The sequence below is a fragment of the Hydra vulgaris genome, chromosome 12, assembly GCF_038396675.1.
Source record: "Hydra vulgaris chromosome 12, alternate assembly HydraT2T_AEP".
NCBI classification, from domain to species: domain Eukaryota; kingdom Metazoa; phylum Cnidaria; class Hydrozoa; order Anthoathecata; family Hydridae; genus Hydra; species Hydra vulgaris.
This window is the reverse complement of record NC_088931.1, coordinates 42,933,233-42,955,684: the sequence shown is the minus strand read 5'-3', so window position 1 is coordinate 42,955,684 and position 22,452 is coordinate 42,933,233. Positions and strand designations below refer to the sequence as shown.

At 28.9% G+C, this 22,452-nt stretch overlaps 1 protein-coding gene across 1 annotated transcript in view; it reads left to right on the top strand.

Annotated features, from left to right (window-relative positions):
* LOC100211762 (tRNA pseudouridine(38/39) synthase) overlaps nucleotides 1–22,058 on the top strand; it is a 73,584-nt gene extending 51,526 nt beyond the window's left edge. Inside the window, exons 12-16 of the mRNA XM_065813346.1 lie at nucleotides 4,306–4,369; nucleotides 8,210–8,272; nucleotides 8,439–8,496; nucleotides 8,576–8,697; nucleotides 21,502–22,058. Coding sequence (XP_065669418.1) covers nucleotides 4,306–4,369; nucleotides 8,210–8,272; nucleotides 8,439–8,496; nucleotides 8,576–8,697; nucleotides 21,502–21,587 — 393 coding nt within the window. The 3' untranslated portion in view covers nucleotides 21,588–22,058. The remainder of the gene's footprint in view (nucleotides 1–4,305; nucleotides 4,370–8,209; nucleotides 8,273–8,438; nucleotides 8,497–8,575; nucleotides 8,698–21,501) is intronic.
* The last annotated feature ends 394 nt before the right edge of the window (nucleotides 22,059–22,452 follow it).

Sequence of the window (22,452 nt, the reverse complement as noted above, 5' to 3'; positions counted from 1 at the left end):
AATAATAACAATAATGATAATAACCATAATGATAATAACAATAATGATATCAATAATGATAATAATAATAATAATAATAATAACAACAAAATCAATGATGGTTTCTTCCTCAATCAAAATTCTCAGATGATATATGAATACTACTTGCGTGTTCTACCTATTTAAGTCAGTTAATGTATGTACATTTTTTATTCCATGTTTTACTTATTTAAATCAATCAATGTTGATGCTTTTTTTATTAAAATTCAGTGTATAAACCTAGGCAAAATTATATAAATATTTCTAAATTTAATTTTTGCAAAACTCATCCTAAAATTTTGCTTATTTCTTGATACTCTTAAAAGTCTCCAAATTTTTCATTCTGTGATGTTTCTGTTATTGTGATTCTTGCTGGTCATATCTTTCATTCTGTGATGTTTCTATTACAGTGATTCTTGATTAGCAGTTGAAATACAGTCTATGTTTTGGCTTTGTCTTCAGTTGCTGGTCATACTCCAAATGATATAGCATTGAATTGGTGGTCGTTTTGGCATAGCAAGAAAAAACACAGGAATGGCGCAATAGCAAAGTTAAAGGTCAATTTTGCTGATAATATTCAAGATGTTCCACTTGTAGTAGACTGGGACAGAAAATTAGTGTCAGACATAAAAACCATAAAAGAGTAACTCTGGAATGTGAAAAATGATGAAGGAGGCTGTAGAATTTGCTGTCATATTTGTAGAAAGTGATTCAGCCTTGGGATGGCTACAGAGAACTCCTTGAACTGTTGCTACAATCACTCCTTAAATCTATGTGGGACATTTCCTACCTTAAGGCATCTTTCTGCACAGTGGGCCAGAGTTTAGCATAATGGTCAAAACAAAGTTTAGTAATTCATTAAACTATAAAATAATTGATTTAAAAAAAAAATTATTTCAAGGGATTACCATGATTTATCTTTTAACAGTTTTTTTTTTTTTTTATCTTTTTTACACCATTACTTTATGTCTAATAACAGGTCTATATACAACGAAAAAGTAAAGAAAATATTAGGCTACAATTATTTATGTTTTAAATGAATGACTTTTTTATTAAAAAAGTTTTTTAAATTATGTTGATATCTTTAATTCTCATACAAAAAATTTGAGTTGTCTAGAAGTTTGCTGAAAGGCGACAATGATTTGACTTAACAAAGTTCTAGTTATCCAACTTTACCAAAGAATTTTATTAGTAATTGTTTAGGCGATTTCAAGGGACCAAATGAAACAGTTCAGGATAATAAGAGTCCAAGTTAAATGGTGCAAACTGCATGCAAACTACATGCAAGCTAAACAATATAGTAAATGAGACATTTGACAATGCTACATTGTCAAATGTCTACTTGTAGTGTATATAGATCAGCAATTGCTTACTTTTTATGCTTACTTTTTCCATACAGCTTTTTCAAAAAAAGAATAGAATAACAAAGAATAATGAAAAAAAAAGATTTCTCTCAAATCCTTAGTTGAAAAATTTAAACTAATATGGTATCAAAATAAAAACTTCTTAGGATGCCATTACAGCTAAACTATGATATAAAATTGATCTTATCAATAGGTCATCATCGTCAAGCAGTTATTGACTGAAAAGGATACCCCACTAAACATTAATTTATCTCAATTAAAGTCTTCTTAACTTGCTTTACAAAGAACTTCCATAGTTTTTGTAGCATAAAAATGAATTGATAATTTTGTACGATTGCTATTTAAATATCCTCCTATTCTGTACCAATAAATCATTTACATGGTCTTACTTTTTTTTTAACCAAGTTAACTTCTTTTTTTACTCAAAATTGTTATCTTCTAAAATTGAAAGTTTATTGGGCTAAAAAAGTTAAAATCTCAAAAACTCAGAACTGTATCATAACATATTGAACATCAATCTGTGCTATTTTATAGGTAGCCAATCAATCTGTGCTATTTATTTTATAGAAATATTTCTAATGAAGCGATTTTGACGTCTATATAGAAAAAAATATATTGATTCCACCTAACTCGAGGTGTTGCAGCATTCATCTTTGTCAATCGTCAAATCTATTAATCAAAGAAATTACGGAGATGATATCAATTGGTAAAGCTAATATAAAACTCAAAAAAAGAGGTTAAAAATCTTTTCAAAACAATACATAATTCTGTACTTCAAAATTCGCTTTTTTACCATTTCATGGATAAAACAACTTTGATTGAGTATAAATGTCTCAGAATAACTGGATTTACAAGAGAACAATTTATTGAAATAAGCAAATCACTTGATTCGATGAGAAATTCAATCCAGTGCTCTGAGCCCCAGGCTTTAGCAATATATCTATTCTTGCTCAAAACTGGGTTGGATCATTTGATAATATCAATGTTTTTTAATTTGGATCCTGATTTGATATAAGACGGTTACTTCAACAAGTCAGAATCACCATTGATTTTGTTCAAAATAATCTAAACGTGAACCACATCTAAAGAAATGAATTATTAAAAAACAATAGTCTTATTGCTAAAGAGATTTTTCAAACAAGTGATGATCAATTGATATTATTAGCAGATGGAACTTACTGCTATTGTCAACTAAGCCCAAATCCAGATGCACAACATGTTCTACCTATTCATGAGTCTGTACTACTGAAGCCCACGACGATTTCAGTATGAAATCAGACTGCTCACCTTAGTGCGCAATATAAATTATACAATTATATATACAGTGGTGTAATCTAAAAAATACTAAAAGGTTTTTTCCCAGTTGCCCAAAGGGTAGCTTAAACATTGTTTATGTTTTACTTGACTTGCCCACTATGATTATTAGTAGTCCGGTATTTTCATAAAGCAAAAAAAAGTTAAAATACCAGGCTACTAAAATATGATTAATAGGAAACTGTTTAAAAAAAATATAAAACACAAATACTTCTTTTTTTTTGGGAAAAGTTTCCATGTGCATTATTAATAGTTGTTTTAACTTTTGACAATTATTTTTTACACTTTGTCAAACAAAAGGTTAACCATTGATGGCGACCATTGATGGCTAGAGTTCATCTCTATTTCTATACTTATTCAGTTATCCCTTATCAACCTCTATTCAGTTATCCACTCTCAACCTTCAGTTATCCCTTATCAACCTCTATTCAGTTATCCACTCTCAACCTTCAGTTATCCCTTATCAACCTCTATTTAGTTATCCCTTATCAACCTCTATTCAGTTATCCCTTATCAACCTCTATTCAGTTATCCCTTATCAACCTCTATTCAGTTATCCACTCTCAACCTCTATTCAGTTATCCCTTATCAACCTCTATTCAGTTATCCACTCTCAACTCTATTCAGTTATCCCTTATCAACCTCTATTCAGTTATCCACTCTCAACCTCTATTCAGTTATCCCTTATCAACCTCTATTCAGTTATCCACTATCAACCTCTATTCAGTTATCTGTTATCAACCTTTACTCAGCTATCTACTCACAACCTCTATTCAGTTATCCATTATCAACCTCTATTCAGTTATCCATTATCAACCTCTATTCAGTTATCCTCTATCAACCTCTATTCAGTTATCCATTATCAACCTCTATTCAGTTATCCTCTATCAACCTCTATTCAGTTCTCCATTGTCAACCTCTATTGCTATGCTTATTATTTACTTCAATGTTTTTTTTTAGTAAATGGTAGAAAAATAATTAATTTAAATATTGTTCTTATAACAAAAAAAAAATTAATATCTACACTTTTTTGCTTGTAGCTTATTAGAACTCTTATCTTATTTCTTTTGAAAGAAAAAGTTCCATATATTTATTTTAAAAGAAAAAAAAACATCTTTCTGTTAAAATGAATTTACAACATGTTATATGATTTTGATGTTTCTTATATATATTATAGCGCATTTTTTGAGATTTCTACAAAAAAAAATAGTTATTTGATATTAAAAAAATATAAAATTATTTCATTAATGTTTATAAACTTTTTCCTTTTTTTTTCCTGATTATATTGATATATATTTTACTTATTTTTCTTTCAACCTTGATTGCGTTGTTTTGATTTTCAAATGCATCATGACAGTCAAATGCATCATGGCAATTTTTTAAATGTTCTACTAAAGCCGATTTTTTTCCACTCTTCTTTAAAGACATTTTGTTGATGCTAGGCAGCAGCAACCCATAACTTCTGGAAATATAAAACTTCTGTAAAAATAATTTATTTAAATATAAATATATTTAAAATGGGAAAAGGTTTTGGTGGTAAACGATGTTTTTATATAACTCTAAACCTATAAATAAATCGTAAATAGTTATTTGTTTACACATAATTTAGATTATTGATCATTTACTAGATGTTGAGAGTTGTCCAAAGCGTCCTCAATATGAATTGGCATCAGGTATATTATATTGTAATTAATACCATAAACAATAGTAAACAATTGTATTAGCAAAGCAAAGTAAACTTGTCCAGCGTCAAAAAGCATTTGCAAATATTCTTATATAATATATAGAAAACTATAATCTTCTTTTTTATCTATTTTTATCATTCTTATAAGCTGTGGTTTTTATTTATATATTTTTATCATTCTTATAAGCTGTGGTTTTTATTTTAAGCATTTGTGATTGAGAGTTAATAAAAAGTATCAGCTTTAGTGATTTTATAGGAGAATGAAACAATGCCATAGTTAAAATAATCTTTATCTTAACCCTGACCCTACTCTAGAAGATGCTTTGTAATGTGTAATTTAAGAAGTATTTTGATTTTTCATGTGTGATCAGTTTTTATTTGCTATAGTTAATTGTGATGAATTGTTTGAAATTTAAAGTTGTATTAAAACAACAAAAAATTGATTAAATATTTCTTTTAAGATTTCAATAATTTAGAAACATAAAATTGAAGTGATATTCTTAATGCCTGAATAATATTTTTTTATATATATTCTGATAATGATTGTATAGTTAAAATTAGTAAAAAATGTAATAAAAAGTACTTTGGATGATTTTCAATAATGCCAATATTATGTTTGAATTTTAAAACTAGGTACTGAGTATTTTTATCATTAGATTTTAAAAATTATGTTGAAGATTATCATCTATGATTTATCTTTTCAAGTGGTTCCAATGGTCTCAAGTAACCACGAGCGAGACTAGGTTTTTTCAAACCAAGACGAGAAGTTAGTACTTCTCGTGAGACCGAGAACGAGACGAGATGAGAAATTTAACAATTTTTGAAAACAAATTTATTAAAATCCAAGTAAAAAAAAAAAAAATGTAAACATAGTTTTGACAAATAGACACAAATGACATTTGTCAAATGTAAGCAACTTTTTCAAATATTAATTCAGAATTTTTTTGCCAAACTTTTCCAACAAGACAATGTTTTCTCTGATTAAGATGATCTGTTCTACTTTTTCTGGGTGTAAGTTGTGTCTGGATGATCGGACAACATTTCCACCTGAGCTATAAACTCTCTCTGATTTAGTTGAACTTGCTGGAATAGCTAAAATTTGTCTAGCTAGTGAAGAGAGTTCTGGCAATGTATTTGAATGCAATTTCCACCAATCAAGAATTGGCAAGTCTTTTTTGGCATCAGGGAGATATTCATACTGGCACATTTTGCTCAAAATAGGATTCAGTTCAGATGTTGGCTCTTGTGTTTCAAGTCTGGCGTTTAACTTGCGCTTCAGTTTTGAATTAGGGGACAAATCTGCTGAAAGGACTCTGGCAACAGGTTGGCACTCAACATTATCCTTAACCTGTGAGGCTAACCATTCTTTTGTTGTTTGAAATTTTTTGAAGAGGTTCAAGTGAAGTCCCTTTAAAGCAGGATTCAAGTAGTTTGCTGCAGCACTCAATAAGTTTCCAGTGTGACAAAGAAGAAATCTTTTCTCAATGCAGCTTTTCAAGTTTTTTGCATACAAGACACCGTAGCCATTTTTTCCATCCGTCTCAATAAATTGATCAATTTTGTCATGGATTAAATAAAGAGAATCGGCGACAGTGTCAATTGTTGGAATAGACTCAGCTGACCACGTTTCTGTAGCTTCTTTAAGTGGTGCCAAAATTTCTACTGCTCCCTCGATTGATTTCCACTGTGATGCACTAATAGTCTTTGAAGAAAAAATATCTTCATTTTCACATAAGCTGATAATGCACTCTTTAGATGTAGGACAGAAACCATGCAATCCAGTTCACTATTCCATCTTGTGTCAACAGATTGGCGTAACTGTCTAAAATTGATTCCTTGAGCGTCTGATTCTGATTCAAGCAACTCAGCTGCAACTGTTGACTGTTGAGTTAAAGAAGCCAAATCTTTGCATGTTTGCAACGCATCATCCATTCCAGAAGTCATTCCAAATGAGTCTCGAACTGCACATTGCAAAATATGATTGTTGCACAAGTATTGGTCAAGACGCTTTGACAATTTGACTGCAAGTTTCATGTTTCTTGCCTGGTCGTTCACTCAGTACATTGGCAAATCAGCAGGCGAATTTAGTTCTTCTATAAAAGAATCCAGCTTTCCTTCAATTAAGATACCTGTGTGTCTGCCTGGGAACTGTTGGATAAGGGGTGTCCAGTGATGTAGTCTCCAATTTTCGTCAATAGCATGAAAAGTCTAAGAGATGTAGCTGTCCTGAGCTATAGAAGTCCAAATGTCAGAAGTAAATGCAGCACTTTTTAGATTTAGCTTAATCTCCGTTATTATGCTCTTCATTCCAGCTTGAACTTCTCTTTGAAAGAATTGAAAGTCTTCTTGAATATGTTGTTCTGTGATGAAGGCTCAGTTTAGGGTTTGCAATGTCAAACAATTTCTTAAAACCTCTTCCGTCGACTGCTGAAAAGGATGCCAGATCAATGCAAAAGTAATCCAGCATTGCAGAGTCAAACTGTTTTTGGATGGAATTTTCATATTTGGACTTTGTTTCAAGCATTTTGACCATGTTTTGTTGTTTCTTCTTAGGAGGAGAAAGAAGAGAGTTGTCAGTTTTTTCAGAATACTCAACGTAATCTTGGCTGTGTTTTTTTTCAAGGTGACGATGAAGTCCACTTGTGTTTCCATCTTTTGTTTTCAAAGACTTTTTGCATGCCTTGCATTTATCACCGTCACTTGTTTTTTGAAAATATCTCCAGATTTTGTTTTTTCTTGGTGACATTTTTGATCGTTGAAATGAGGCAAGAATATTTCTTTTCAATATAAACAATATGTGTCAAGTTGAATTCCACTGGTAAACTAATGAAATTAAGTCGAAAGTGCACCATTTTATACAAAAAGTTTTAGTATTTAAAATCTAATTAAAAATATTTAAAATCTAATTAGAATTTTTTAATTAGATTTTTTTTAAAAATCTAATTAAAAAATCAAATTAAAAATCTATTTAAAAATTTTAATAAATCTAATTAAAAATTTAATTTGTTTTTGTCAAAAACAAATTAAATTTTTAATTAGATTTATTAAAATCATGGAGTCAAAATATTAATTAATTAAAAAAACAAATTATTAAGCATTTTGTAAATTATAATAATTTTTAATTAGGAAAATAATGTAATATTTAAATCTCGTTCTACTTCTCGCGAGAATTTTCTATTTCTCGTTTCTCACTAGAAGTCACATTTCTCACGAGAAATGAGAATGAGACGAGATCTCGCTCATGGTTAGTCTCAATTGTTTATTGTCATGGCTAGACACTTTGATATAGTTCATTTCTTTTGTATAATAAAAAACACTTGATGGTTTTAGAAAAGTTTTCATGTTTTTTTGTCAGGTTCAAGTGGTTCTGTAATTTAAAAATATTTCACATACTCGTTTTTTAAATTTTTTAATGACTTTTTTTAATGAAAAGAGTTTTTACCTCTAAACTTTAATCTTTCTCTTTTTTTCAATAAACCTGTTAAGAAGCTTTTATATTAATATAATATTATACTAAAATATAATTAGTATAGTACTATAGCATTTCCAATTAGATTAACACCAAAAACAGTTTTAATTAAGATTTTGTTGGCGACTTTAAAGGATGATTTAAGGATCTTAAATCTTTCTAAGCTATCTTCATTTTTTATAAGTTATCTTTGACAGTTTTAAGTGCCTATTAAATCTCTCTAACTTACGACTTATATGTTTGCTATTGCCTCTTGTATATGTATTACTTATGTTTAAATTAAATTTCTTTTTTTTTTGTGCAAAGTAATTAATAAAGTGTAATTAAAATGTTTTTATTACCAATTTTATCAATATTTAGAAATTCCTTTGGTACTTTATGACTGCACATACGATGATAAAATAAATTGGTGTTATGACATTGGTGAGTTTCAAATTATTCATTGTGTGTTTTAAATGAATTATAAACATAAAAATATTCACAATAGAAAGATAGTTAAAAATAGTGGTCAATTATTATTATTATTATTATTTTTTAATTTCTCTAAATAAGTTATCTCAGGAAACCCTGAATATTTAATGTTTTATAGAAAGTAACACCCAAAATGTAAACATATTACAGAAGAAGTTTACTATCTTTACGGTTCAGTAAGATTTTATGAATTTGTAATTTTTTTAATCCTTTTGAAATGCTTTTCATGTTTATAATGAAGTTTACATTTTTAAGATCAGCTATTATTGCATCTATGTTAAAAGATCTTAATGCAAATTCAAATACATCAGTAGCTGGTATTCTTCCTACATTTAAAGAAAAAGATCATAAGCCTATTGATAAACGAGCTGTATGTGGTATGTATATATGTTTTTGTTTTTTTATATAATAAATATTTAGTTAGATTTATAGTGATCATGACTAGCTGAACAATAAGAAGTTGTATCGTCATACATAGTTGCCATAGTAAAGTATGCATCCCAGCTTTTTATTACTCATTATTGATTATCATTAACTTAAATATTGGTTTAACTGAATTTCAATCACAATCTTTCAAAATTGACAAAAAAATTTAACATTAATATATAAGCATACAAAGTTAAGAGCTTGATGTCAACTTTTTTTGAATTAAATCAAAAGCAAAAATTTTTTGGAGATATATTTCTTTTTATGTAGTTTAAAACTTTTTACTGATTTTGTTGTAAACTTTGCATATAAAATTTGGAACTTCTCGTTCAAACAAAGGTTACAAACTCTTGATGTTGGGTTGTATGGTTTGCATTTTTTAACAATCCTCCATTTGACAAAAGGTGTAAAGTTATTTTCTTTTAATTTCCATACTTCTTTAGATAGCTCTGTATCATTCTTGTATCTAACTGCATTAAAAGATTTTAGTGGTTTGCATACCGAACTTTAAAAGGTGTTTCGCTAATTCCAAAATACACTTTTTCTTTATATTCCGGATTATTTGAATAGATGGTGGCCTGATAAACAATTTTGTTGGAAAGGCAATGGTTGTTCATGGGACATTTGGTTTTTTCAATGCAGTTGCATTTTATTTCATTAGTTTTTGCCTCCTTAGGTAAAATGCTTTTGTTGTGAGAGTTATTAATGGATTTTATGTTTGGCATGCAGGAATAACTTATTTTGATTGTGTTTCTATTAAATATTTTACGAAGTCTGTGGTTAAATGGAAAGTGGAGGTCGATGAGGTTCAAGAATATATATATATATATATATATATATATATATATATATATATATATATATATATATATATATATATATATATATATATATAGAACCCTTAGATGTTGTCCAAAAGTTTGTTCCATATTTTGTTGACAAAAAGTAAAATTTAAAATGCAAGACCAGAATTTTTTTTTTTAAATAATGATAGACTGCCTGCCCTAACCAAACCCTCAGTCAATATAGCAGCACTCCCTTGCGGGTCAGGCTATTTGTCAGTCGATGTAGCAGCACTCCCTTGCGAGTCAGGCTATAAGATAGTCGATGTAGCAACACTCCCTTGCGAGTCAGGCTATAAGATAGTCGATGTAGCAACACTCCGCGCATGATTTACAGTAAAAAAAATAAAAATAAAAACATTTTATTAAAAAAAACAAAAATAAAAACATTTTATTAAAAAAAATAAAAATAAAAACATTGTTTATATTTTTAAAAACATTCAGAATGTTTTAAAAACACTCAGAATGTTTTTAAAAACATTCTGGTCAATTAAATTTGCGTTTGTGTGGTTTTTTTATATAACAATTAACTTGTAATTAAATTAATGGTTTTGACTTTCGTCCAACACGGAAATGTTGGACGAAAGTCAAAAGTAATTAAAAGTGACGTATGTGTTGGCGTAAGAATCACTTTTTTCCTTCCGCTCTTCCTAAAGCCAACAAACTATAGATCTATATATATATAATATATATATATATATATATATATATATATATATATATATATATATATATATATATATATATATATATATACAATAATATAATTATAAATATATATATATATATATATATATATATATATATATATATATATATATATATATATATATATATATATATATATATATATATATATATATTAGGGTGCCTTTAACCTCTCTTTAGATAAAAAAAAACAATAACAAATAAAACAATTTAAATTTTAGTGTGCTTGGGGTTTTATAATGCTTATATAAGTTTTATAATATGCTTATATAAGTTTTATAACATGCTTATATAAGTTTTATAATATGCTTATATAAGTTTTATTACATGCTTATATAAGTTTTATAATATGCTTATATAAGTTTTATAATATGCTTATATAAGTTTTATAATATGCTTATATAAGTTTTATAATATGCTTATATAAGTTTTATAATATGCTTATATAAGTTTTATAATATGCTTATATAAGTTTTATAATATGCTTATATAAGTGTTATAACATGCTTATATAAGTTTTGTAATATGCTTATATAAGTTTTATAATATGCTTATATAAGTTTTATAATATGCTTATATAAGTTTTATAATATGCTTATATAAGTTTTATAATATGCTTATATAAGTTTTATAATATGCTTATATAAGTTTTATAATATGCTTATATAAGTTTTATAATATGCTTATATATATATATTTTTTTAAACATCTTTGCTTCCAACAAGGCTGCAAGCAGCCACTAATTAAAGTTGGAAGTTACTGTAAGAGAAAAGATGAAGATTATAGAGCAAGCTAACGATTGACGGACGATTTAAAAGATTGCAAATTATATGAATCAGGAAAGCAAGATGAAGGAAGCGAATTCCAAAGAATTGATGTTCGAGGAAAAAAACTAGACGATTAAGCGTTTTTGGAGCACTTAGGAACAGTCACAGAAAAAGGATGACACTTAATTGAATGACGAGTAACACAAGAATGAATTTTAGTAGATGGCACAAGAGACGCTAGCTCTTTAGAGCAGTGCCCATTATAGTATTTGTAGAAAAGAGAAAGAGAAGCAACATTACAACGATGTGATAATGGTTGAAGGTTGGCTGCAAGAGCAGGTTCAACTATGTTTACAATGCGTTTTTGCACCTTGTCTAAAAGAGAAAGGGCATCATTAGAAGATCCGCCCCAGATATGGCAACAGTATTCCATACAAGGCTGGATTTGAGATTTATAGAGATAGAGAATAGAATCCAGAGTAAGAAAGTGGCGAGCTTGATAAAGAGATGCAACCTTAGCAGATGCTAATTTTGCAACCGATTTGATATATGGTTTCCAAGAAAGATTGGAAGTAAGAGTTAATCCTAGAAGATGAAGAGTAGGTGACTCATCGAGTACATCACCGTTCATAAATATAGGAAGATCTAAATTATTGCGATAACGATTGGCTGAAAAAAATAGAGTTTTATCTGAATTAAAGTTCACCAGCCACTGTGAGCCCCATGCTGTAACAGAAGTGAGATCCTTTTCAAGCTCAAATGCCCCCCCCCCCCCCTAAGCAATCAGAGGGTGTTGGTTTCTTATTACGACAAGAATAAATGGTAGTATCATCAGCAAACAATGCCACCTTAGATGTGAGAATATCTGGAAGATCGTTAATGTAAATTAAAAAGAGTATAGGGCCAAGGATAGAACCTTGAGGAACCCCTGAAGTTACAGAATAAGAAGAAGAGTGTTGTCCATCGAGGACAACTTTTATGCTACGATTGGAAAGGAAGGATTCAATAATTTTAAAGATGTTGCCGGATACACCATAAGAAGAAAGCTTATGGAGAAGACCAGCATGCCAAACTTTATCAAATGCTTTTGAAATGTCAAGAGGGATGGCCTTAACCTCTCCACCTTCATCTAATGCACGATAAAACCTGTCAGTTATTACTGTTAGCAAATCAGCTGTAGAACGAGAAGATCGAAATCCATATTGATGGTCAGAAAGTAAGTTGTTAGATTCAAGATGAGAAATTAAGTGTTTGTTAATTAAAGATTTAAAAACCTTGCTTATGATAGAAAGAAGACTTATGGGACGGTAGTTAGACGAATCAGATCGCTCCCCAGAATTTTTGAAGATAGGGATAACAGATGCGGCTTTCCAGCAGGCTGGAAAACAAGACTCTGATAAGCACTTGTTGAATATTTTTGAGAGTATAGACGACAGTTCCGGAGAACACTTCTGCAAGACAATAACAGGTATGTATATAACAGGTATGTATATAACAGGTATGGATATAAGTTTTATAATATCCTTATATAAATTTTATAATATGCTTATATAAGTTTTATAATATGCTTATATAAGTTTTATAATATGCTTATATAAGTTTTATAACATGCGTATATAAGTTTTATAACATGCTTATATAAGTTTTATAATATGCTTATATAAGTTTTATAATATGCTTATATAAGTTTTATAATATGCTTATATAAGTTTTATAATATGCTTATATAAGTTTTATAACATGCTTATATAAGTTTTATAACATGCTTATATAAGTTTTATAATATGCTTATATAAGTTTTATAATATGCTTATATAAGTTTTATAACATGCTTATATAAGTTTTATAATATGCTTATATAAGTTTTATAATATGCTTATATAAGTTTTATAATATGCTTATATAAGTTTTATAATATGCTTATATAAGTTTTATAATATGCTTATATAAGTTTTATAATATGCTTATATAAGTTTTATAACATGCTTATATAAGTTTTATAATATGCTTATATAAGTTTTATAATATGCTTATATAAGTTTTATAATATGCTTATATAAGTTTTATAATATGCTTATATAAGTTTTATAACATGCTTATATAAGTTTTATAATATGCTTATATAAGTTTTATAATATGCTTATATAAGTTTTATAACATGCTTATATAAGTTTTATAATATGCTTATATAAGTTTTATAACATGCTTATATAAGTTTTATAATATGCTTTTATAAGTTTTGTAATATGCTTATATAAGTTTTGTTATATGCTTATATAAGTTTTATACTATGGTGAGAATAAAACAAAAACCTAATTTTTGACAAGTCAAAAGTTACAAGAATTTTTTAAAGGTAAACAGTTTTTTTTGCACTGAAAGCTTTTATTCTTATCAGTGACTAATAAATATTTTCTGATTTATTTTATTTAGTTTTGAGCAGGGGCAGATCTAGCATTTTTTGGTCTCGAGAGCTAAATTCCAGACATGGAGCAAACTCCAAACATTTATGTGTTTATACTTTTGTCAAATAAGGATGCTTTGCAAAAAATTACAGTGATTGGAGCCTGGGAACAAAAAGTCCTAATATTTTTGTCCCCTTTCCACTTGGCATAAACCTTGAAGCAACAAGTTGATAAAATATTTTTTGTACTATTCTTAACTAGACTTATTCATCAATAAATTTTAATTTCTCATAGTAAAATATTTTAGTGTTCAAAAATTATGACCATATAAAATTTAAACCACCCTTAATTTGAGGGGGTTACAAATATTTTACAATCATAATTTTTGAACGCAGAGAGATTATACTATTTTTTATAATTTAAAATTTATTGATGAATATAAGACTAGTTAATAATAGTGCAAAAACTATTTTATCAACTTGTTGCGCTTACATTTGAGGCAGAGTGAGGGAGGAAAAAATTTTGGGCTTTTTTTGTTCCCAGGCTCCAATCATCGCATTTTTTTGCAAATAAGAATTATTTAACATAAGCATAAACATATAAATGTTAGGAGTTAGCACCATGTCTGGAAGTTAGATCTCAAAGACCACAATATGCTAGGATCGGCCGCTGGTTTTGAGCAGTTATTTTTGTTAATAACAAGTAAAAATTAATAAATGAGGAGTAAGGTAGGGGTTAGTAAGCTTGTTGTGTGTGGGAATATTTCAGAAAATGAATAAACTTTTCCTCTCGTGTATTAAGCACCTAAGAGTAACAGATCCCTAATATTATTTTAAAATAAGTTCTTTATAAATAGATCAACCTGGCACTCAAATGAAGCAAAATTTTATAAAAATCCAAAAAAATAATGTATATGCACTAGATAAAAGGTGGATTTAACAACTTGTTTAATATTAGTTTGATAATCCAAAGAAAAAAATTCCGCGTAACTTGGTTACTTAATACATCAAAATTTGACTCGCCTAAACTGTTATTTTGACAAAATTCATTAATAAATAGTTTAGGACATAACGCATTTAGGTTATGTCATCACAATAAAATGACAAGATTTGTTGTAAAGCATGACATTTTTGAAAACATATTTGATAAAATAGGTGAAGGTACATAAAATAATTTTTTTTATTTTCATTTGCATAAAAAGTTGAAATTTCAATAGTTTATTTCATCCATCAAAAATATTAATTTGCATTTAAAAAATATAAATGTTAGAAAATGGTCTTTTTGTAAAAAAATCTCCAGGATGACGTAGGAATCAGATAAAAAATGGAAATTCATGGTTAAGTGTTCTTATTTAAATATTTTTATTTGAAGATGAAAGTATTTATAGAAAAAAATTACTAATTTTTTAAAGTTAGTTGCTTTTTATAATTTTTATGCGGAAATAGTTTTTTTTTAATAAACTCTTGACATCACGCTTGCTTTTACATAGAGTGAAACAACCATGCACATTCTTGACATTTTTGAAAATTTTTTTTCTACATTTCTTAGAAATAAATTTCTCCCACACATCTACATACATGTAGCATGTTTTATTGAATGCACACAAAATATTAATTGCCTACGTAATACATACATAATATGTTTTAATAAATTATTTTGTAATATCTTACTTGTGTATGCAATGTGTGTGTTAATTTATTTGTGTAAGCAATATGCTAGTGTTATTTTGTGTAAGCAATTTATGTGTATGAACATGTTTGTGTAAGCAATTTATGTACGAACATATTTGTGTAAATTTATGTATAAACATATTTGTGTAAGTTTATGTATGAATATATTTGTGTAAATTCATGTATGAACATATTTGTGTAAATTTATGTATGAACATATTTGTGTAAATTTATGTATGAATATATTTGTGTAAATTTATGTATGAACATATTTGTGTAAATTTTACAGGGTTCCTATAGAGTCTGTTGTTTTTTTTCTTGTTTTTTCCATTTTGGCTTTCCTTTCCATTCTGTAATAGCCTGTTTTTTTTTTAAAGTCTGACTGTTTTTATTTATAAAAGTATATGTCTAAGTATTATGATTTAAAGTATATGTTTTAAAGTTGTTTTAAATGATTAAAGATTTTTAAATGATGATAAAGCAAATAAGATAAAAAAGATTAAAGTAAATAAGTTTTACAATTAAAAATTACTAATTTTATTTTAGGTTTAACTTAGATTGTTAAAACATCTTTTTTTTTTTTTAACATTTTTGCTTCCAACAAGGCTGCAAGCAACCACTATTAGAGTTGGATGTTACTGGAAGAAAAAAGATGAAGATTGTAGAGCAAGATAATGATTGAAAGACGTTTTAAAGGATTTCAAATTATATGAATCAGAAAAGCAAGATGAAGGAAGCGAATTCCAAAGAACTGATGTTCGAGGAAAAAAACTAGACGAATAAGCGTTTTTGGAGCACTTAGGAACAGTCACAGAAAAAGGATGACACTTAATTGAATGACGAGTAACACGAGAATGAATTTTAGTAGATGGCACAAGAGACGCTAGCTCTTTAGAGCAGTGCCCATTATAGTATTTGTAGAAAAGAGAAAGAGAAGCAACATTACGACGATGTGATAATGGTTGAAGGTTGGCTGCAAGAGCAGGCTCAACTATGTTTACAATGCGTTTTTGCGCCTTGTCTGAAAGAGAAAGGACATTAGAAGATCCACCCCAGATATGGCAACAGTATTCCATACAAGGCGGGATTTGAGATTTATAAAAATAGAGAATAGAATCCGGAGTAAAAAAGTATCAAGATCGATAAAGAGATGCAACCTTAGCAGATGCTAATTTTGCGACGGATTTGATATATGGTTTCCAAGAAAGATCGGAAGTAAGAGTTAATCCTAAAAGATGAAGGGTAGATAACTCATTGAGTACATTACCATTCATAAATATAGGAAGATCTAAATTATTGCGATAATGATTGGCTGAAAAAAGTTGTGTTTATCTGAATTAAAGTTCACCAGCCACTGTGAGCCCTATGCCATAGCAGAAGTGAGATCCTTTTCAAGCTCAAATGCCCCCTCCAAACAATCAGAGAGTGTTGACTTCTTATCATGACAAGAGTAAATGGTAATATCATCAGCGAATAATGCCACCTTAGATGTGAGAATATCTAGAAGATCATTAGTGTAAATTAAGAAGAGTATAGGGCCAAGGATTGAACCTTGAGAAACCCCTGAAGTTACAGAATAAGAAGAAGAGTGCTGTCCATCAAGGACAACTTTTATACTACAATTGGAGAGAAAGGATTCAATAATCTTAAAGATGTTACCAGATACACTGTAAGAAGAAAGCTTATGGAGAAGACCAGCATGCCAAACTTTATCAAAAGCTTTAGAATTGTCTAGAGCGATGGCCTTAACCTCTCCACCGTTATCTAATGCACAATAAAATAAGAAATCCATATTGATGGTCAGAAAGTAAGTTATTAGATTCAAGATAGAGATTAAGTGTTTATTAATTAAAGATTCAAAAACCTTGTTTATGATAGGAGGAGACTAATGGGATGGTAGTTAGACAAATCAGATCGCTCTCCAGAATTTTTGAAAATAGGGATGCCACAAAACAGATGTCGTTTTCCAGCAGGCTGAAAAACAAGACTGATAAGCACTTGTTAAATAGTTTTGAAAGTATAGACAACAGCTCCAAAGAACACATCTGCAAGACTATAATAGGTATGTTGTCAGGACCACAAGCTGTAGAAGAGTCTTAGCAGGAAATCACTTTAGATACAGAAGCTGGAGTGATACAAATGTCAGGCAATGGATCAACCTGTTTGACGGCTATATTAGAGATGTTATTGATGAAAGTTTCTTAGCAAACAATTCAGCTTTGTCTTTAGGTGAGGTGACAAAATAATGCAAGAGAGGTGGGATAACAGATTTGTCCTTATTATTGAGACTGGTAAAGATTCTCCAGTAGTCACGAGAGCCTAATTTTTGTGATGAGATATGAGATTTCATGACCTGAGAATAGCGGGCTTTGGCATTTGACAAAACCTTTTACAATAGTTACTAGTAGTAATAAACAGATGTCTGTTTTCTGGAGAATTGTTTTGCTGATAGATATGTTAGTAACGGTTTTGATGGGAAATTGCAGCAGCACAATGTGAGGAAAACCATCGAGAAGAGTGAGGTTTGACCTAGAATTGTCATGAGGGAATAAAAGATTTCGTGCCAGCCTGAATCCTTGAAATTATGTAAGAAGCACATTTGTCAGCAGGAAGTTGAAAGATTTCTACCCAAGGGCCATCATAAAGAAAATCACAGAATGGGTCCCAGTCAGTTTTAAGGTAGTTTACTATTTGAGTTAAGAATTGAGAAAGGCAAAAGTTGTGAATTAACGCCTGCAGAGTCACTGACACTAGAGACAAGCTATTTAGTGTGATGAGCATTAAAGTCACAAACAACAATATTGGCTGATGGATAAAGAGAGAGGGCTTGGTCAATTTTATCAGAAATAACATTAAAAAGAGTGCAGTCTTGAGATGAAGGAGAGCAATCTAGGACAAAGAGAAAGACAATAGAGTGAAGTGATGCTAAACGAAATCACATAAAAGATTAGTCTGTGGATTCAAACCTAGTTTTCCGACAAATCAGTGAATTCTTACGAATGTAAATGCCTAGGCCAAGTCTGGAGTATTGGAGTCTTTACAAATTAAAGGAAAATAACCATCAACTCTAAGATCACAAGATGAGACAGCTGAACTCAAATTAGTCTCACAAAGAGCAAATAGGTCTGGTAAACAATGTAAGAGATAAGACTTAACAGAAGAAAAGTTTCTTCAAAGACCATTAATATTAGTGAATGATTGATTTGGAGAACTTGGTGATGACGATGGTTTTTTGTGTTTTATAGTTTTTGGTACTTTATTCATTTTTAAACTTGTTAAAGAACTTGACTCAAAGCATAGATAGTACTCAGTACACTGTTTAAGAGTCCAAGCAATTGTCTCATTACTATTAATAAACTCTAAGCCGTAACAAAAGGCTCCAAATGAGGCCTTGACAATGCACACCAAAAGTACAAACAGGGAGAACATCCATGCGCAACATGGCTCTGTTAATACTTTGATATTTTTCAGCTGTTGATGGAATCAGCCTCTCTGAGAGCTACCACGGATAGATTCTGTTGACCCCTTAAGTCTTTGCCTAGGAGGCCTTCTACAAGACAGTAGCCGGTTGCATTTAACATCTGCCCAAGATGAGTATTTTTATCTCTAGCCTTTACTCAACCAAAAGTCCCAAAGCCGGTGGTGTTTTAAGTCGGAGTTGGCTTGTCCTAGCCTTTGCATAAAAAGCATATCCTACAAGGCAGCTGGACATGATGCAGATTGTACTGGGTTACATGTTACCAGTAGCAGGATAACCTGACCTGACAAACATAAGCACAAACTAATATAACGTAATTAAATAAAACAACGTAATTAAATAAAAAAACTTAATAAACGTAAATACAAACATAATACAATGTCAGCTAGATCACAGTCTAAATTTGTTAAGTTCAGATGTTTTAGCTCTAAAGCTATTCACAAAAAGCTCAGTATTAAGCGCCAAAGAGCAAATAGTTATGGCTGAGATTGTTTGTTGTTTAGGCATTGATTTAAATTGTGCACTTGCTACAGCTGTTAGTGATTATGCTAAATATAAGCGTATGTTTCTGGGTTCTAAAATTGTTAAAGCATACCAAAATAATTGATAAAATATCAGAAAAAAATTGGATAAGCTGGAGTATTCAGTTGGGAATAGCTCCTTTTATTTAAAAAGTTGTTTAAAATGAGTTGAAATGTTTCGCATTCCAATTTAATGAAAAAACTGCATTGTAGAATAGTGCCTTGTATTCAAAAGGTTTTTTTAAATGAATTGAAATGTTTATCTTTTACATTCTGATTTGATAAAATAACTATATTACAAAAAAAACAAAAAAAAACAATATAATGCTTATGCCACATACCATTCAAATGATTTTCAGCAAATCATAACACAGAGATTGTTTGTTGGGTGGTGTACAGTGGAAGACCTTGATCATTTTAAAAACTTGTTAGGGAAAATTTAGCTACAGCTAGAGTCAATTTTTTCCATTATTAGGAATGATAATAAATGTCAATAAATTGTTTTTAAAAAAGTTGGAAAATGATCATGAAAAAAAAAAAAAGAAAGATTTATTATTTTTCATTATGTTCATGTCCACTACCGTCATACAATTTCCAATGCTTTGTCGAAAGGTTTGAAAATATTGGTTTTGTGGAATAATCTTTCATTGAGCTACAAGGACAAAGGGTGTTGAGACATGTCTCTACTTGTTGGATAAGCAAGTCATATTAGTGCAAATTATAGAGTTTGACAACTTTTAAAAGATCTACCAAATCAAACAGAGTTCAATGTTGAAGTAGATACTGAAACACTGAAACCGACAACTGAAAGGTACATTCGTATCAAGAAAGCATTAAAGTGTACATTTTTATTGCATATAATTTTAAAAGCTTCACAGTTACATTAAAACAAAACAACCAATGACTACAGTCCTGTTCCTAAAGATACAGAAACTTCTAAAGGGTTTGCTCTCAAAGATATTAATGATGTTATTCTGCAATCATCCGAACAGAGCCTATATCTAAGTTGAAAACCCTTGACTTGAATGATGTGGAGATTCTTAAGGTTACGTGCATTTCAGAAATACAGATTCAGAAAAGAGGATTTTCCATCAACAACAGATTACTCAAAGTAATTTTACAAAAATTCATTGTTTTTAATTAGTGCAAAGTGCAATTATAGAATATTGAAGTTTGAAAATGTTGAAGATTACATAAAACAGCTAAGAATCCATTCAAAATAGATTCCGAAAAACCTTTGGAAGGGGGAAACAAACTATTAAAAATTAGTGTGACAAAAATGTCAATATTTGTATTTATAAATAGCCAACAAAAAGTAAAATTGATACAGAAATTTGAAAGAAAACTAAGTGCAAAGTTAGATATAGAAATTTGAAAGAAAACTAAGTACAAAGTTGGATATAGAAATTAGAAAGAAAACTAAGTGCAAAGTTAGATATAGAAATTTGAAAGAAAACTAAGTGCAAAGTTAGATATAGAAATTTGAAAGAAAACTAAGTGCAAAGTTAGATATAGAAATTTGAAAGAAAACTAAGTGCAAAGTTAGATATAGAAATTAGAAAGAAAACTAAGTACAAAGTTAGATATAGAAATTTGAAAGAAAACTAAGTGCAAAGTTAGATATAGAAATTTGAAAGAAAACTAAGTGCAAAGTTAGATATAGAAATTTGAAAGAAAACTAAGTGCAAAGTTAGATATAGAAATTTGAAAGAAAACTAAGTGCAAAGTTAGATATAGAAATTTGAAAGAAAACTAAGTACAAAGTTAGATATAGAAATTAGAAAGAAAACTAAGTACAAAGTTGGATATAGAAATTAGAAAGAAAAGAAAGCTAGAGTTAAAATAATGAAAGAATGTTTAAAATTAAAAAAAAGTTAATAACGATGCAATTATGTTTTATATCTATTTTCATTTTTGTTTACATGAGTTTTTGAAATTTGAGACATTCACAAAGCATTATAATTGTTTCTTTTTTTTTTTAATTTTTTTTTTAATTTTCATATTTGTATTCTTTTTAATATATTTTTTGATACGTTCGGTTTATATACATGGTATATTTACATTTATTATTGTTTATAAAACATTTTTATGTTTTCATTTAAGGTTTATAGAAATATTTTTTAAATATTGTTATAAAATAACCTGTTTTCTGAAAAAATCCTATATTTTAGGCTTTCATAGTCCTGTTTTTTTATAAAAAATTTCCTGTTTTTTACCAATAAGTAAGAACCCTGATGTTACAATTTTGATGTTCCAACTGGTTTACTTATCAATCTATTAACAAAACAATTTCAAAGTTATTAAAATTTTGTTTTTCTCAGTAATCTTTAAACTTTAATACATATTTACTTAACAACGTATTTTTAGAAGGTCTCAATCGACATTTGGAAAAACAAACTGCCAAACGGTTGAAACGTCAAGAAACTTCCGCGTCTCGTACATGTATATATTAGCATTTATCTAAGAAAAATGCAATAACCATTTTATATATCAGAAGGATACATTTCAGAAGCTGTATGCATTTCGGCCAGTATAAAGCCTTCAGCCCGCTATAAAATACCTAATCTTGTTCTAAATCTAATCTTGGGTATCAAGATGATCAAGGATTATAAGATATCTCAAATTCTAGACCAAATAAAGAACTACAAAAAAAAGCGTAAATAGAAATTAATATTATATTTTGAATTTTAAGGGAATGAGAAAATTACGTTTATTGGTTTTCTTATCGTAGTACTGGTTAACAGAGATTTTTAATTTTATATTTTTTATTAATATGTTTGATTTTTGAAGCAGAAAAGAATCTTTTGAGTTCCACAGAGATTGGTTTTGTATCAAGGGCGCTTTAATGGTTAGATGTTAAATGTTTACATCTTAGATGTATTTGAAGAAATTTAAAAGATTTGTTAATAAAATTTTTATTTTCACTGAGTTTTTTATATTATCTACCAAGTTACCATGTTAAGAAATAATTAAAAACTTTTTTTTTGAAATTTTTATTTTCTCTGAGTTTTTATATTTACTTCCAAGTTAACGCCACATGAGTGGGTACTCAGAGTAAGATGTTTGGACATTTGGTTGGCTTTGGGTAATGCACTTACAATGCATTTAGGTATGATTTGACTAAGTTATTATAATTATATGATAATATTGACGTCATATAGGTCGTCCATAAACGTAAGCCAAAACTTTTAAGAGACAGTATATAAAAAGGTTTTTATTATATTTTCCTTGCATTTAGTGATAAATTAAGACAATTCTAACATCTGCAAGTGTTATATAAAACATAGTCATAGCATATCAAATCGCATGTTACGTTGC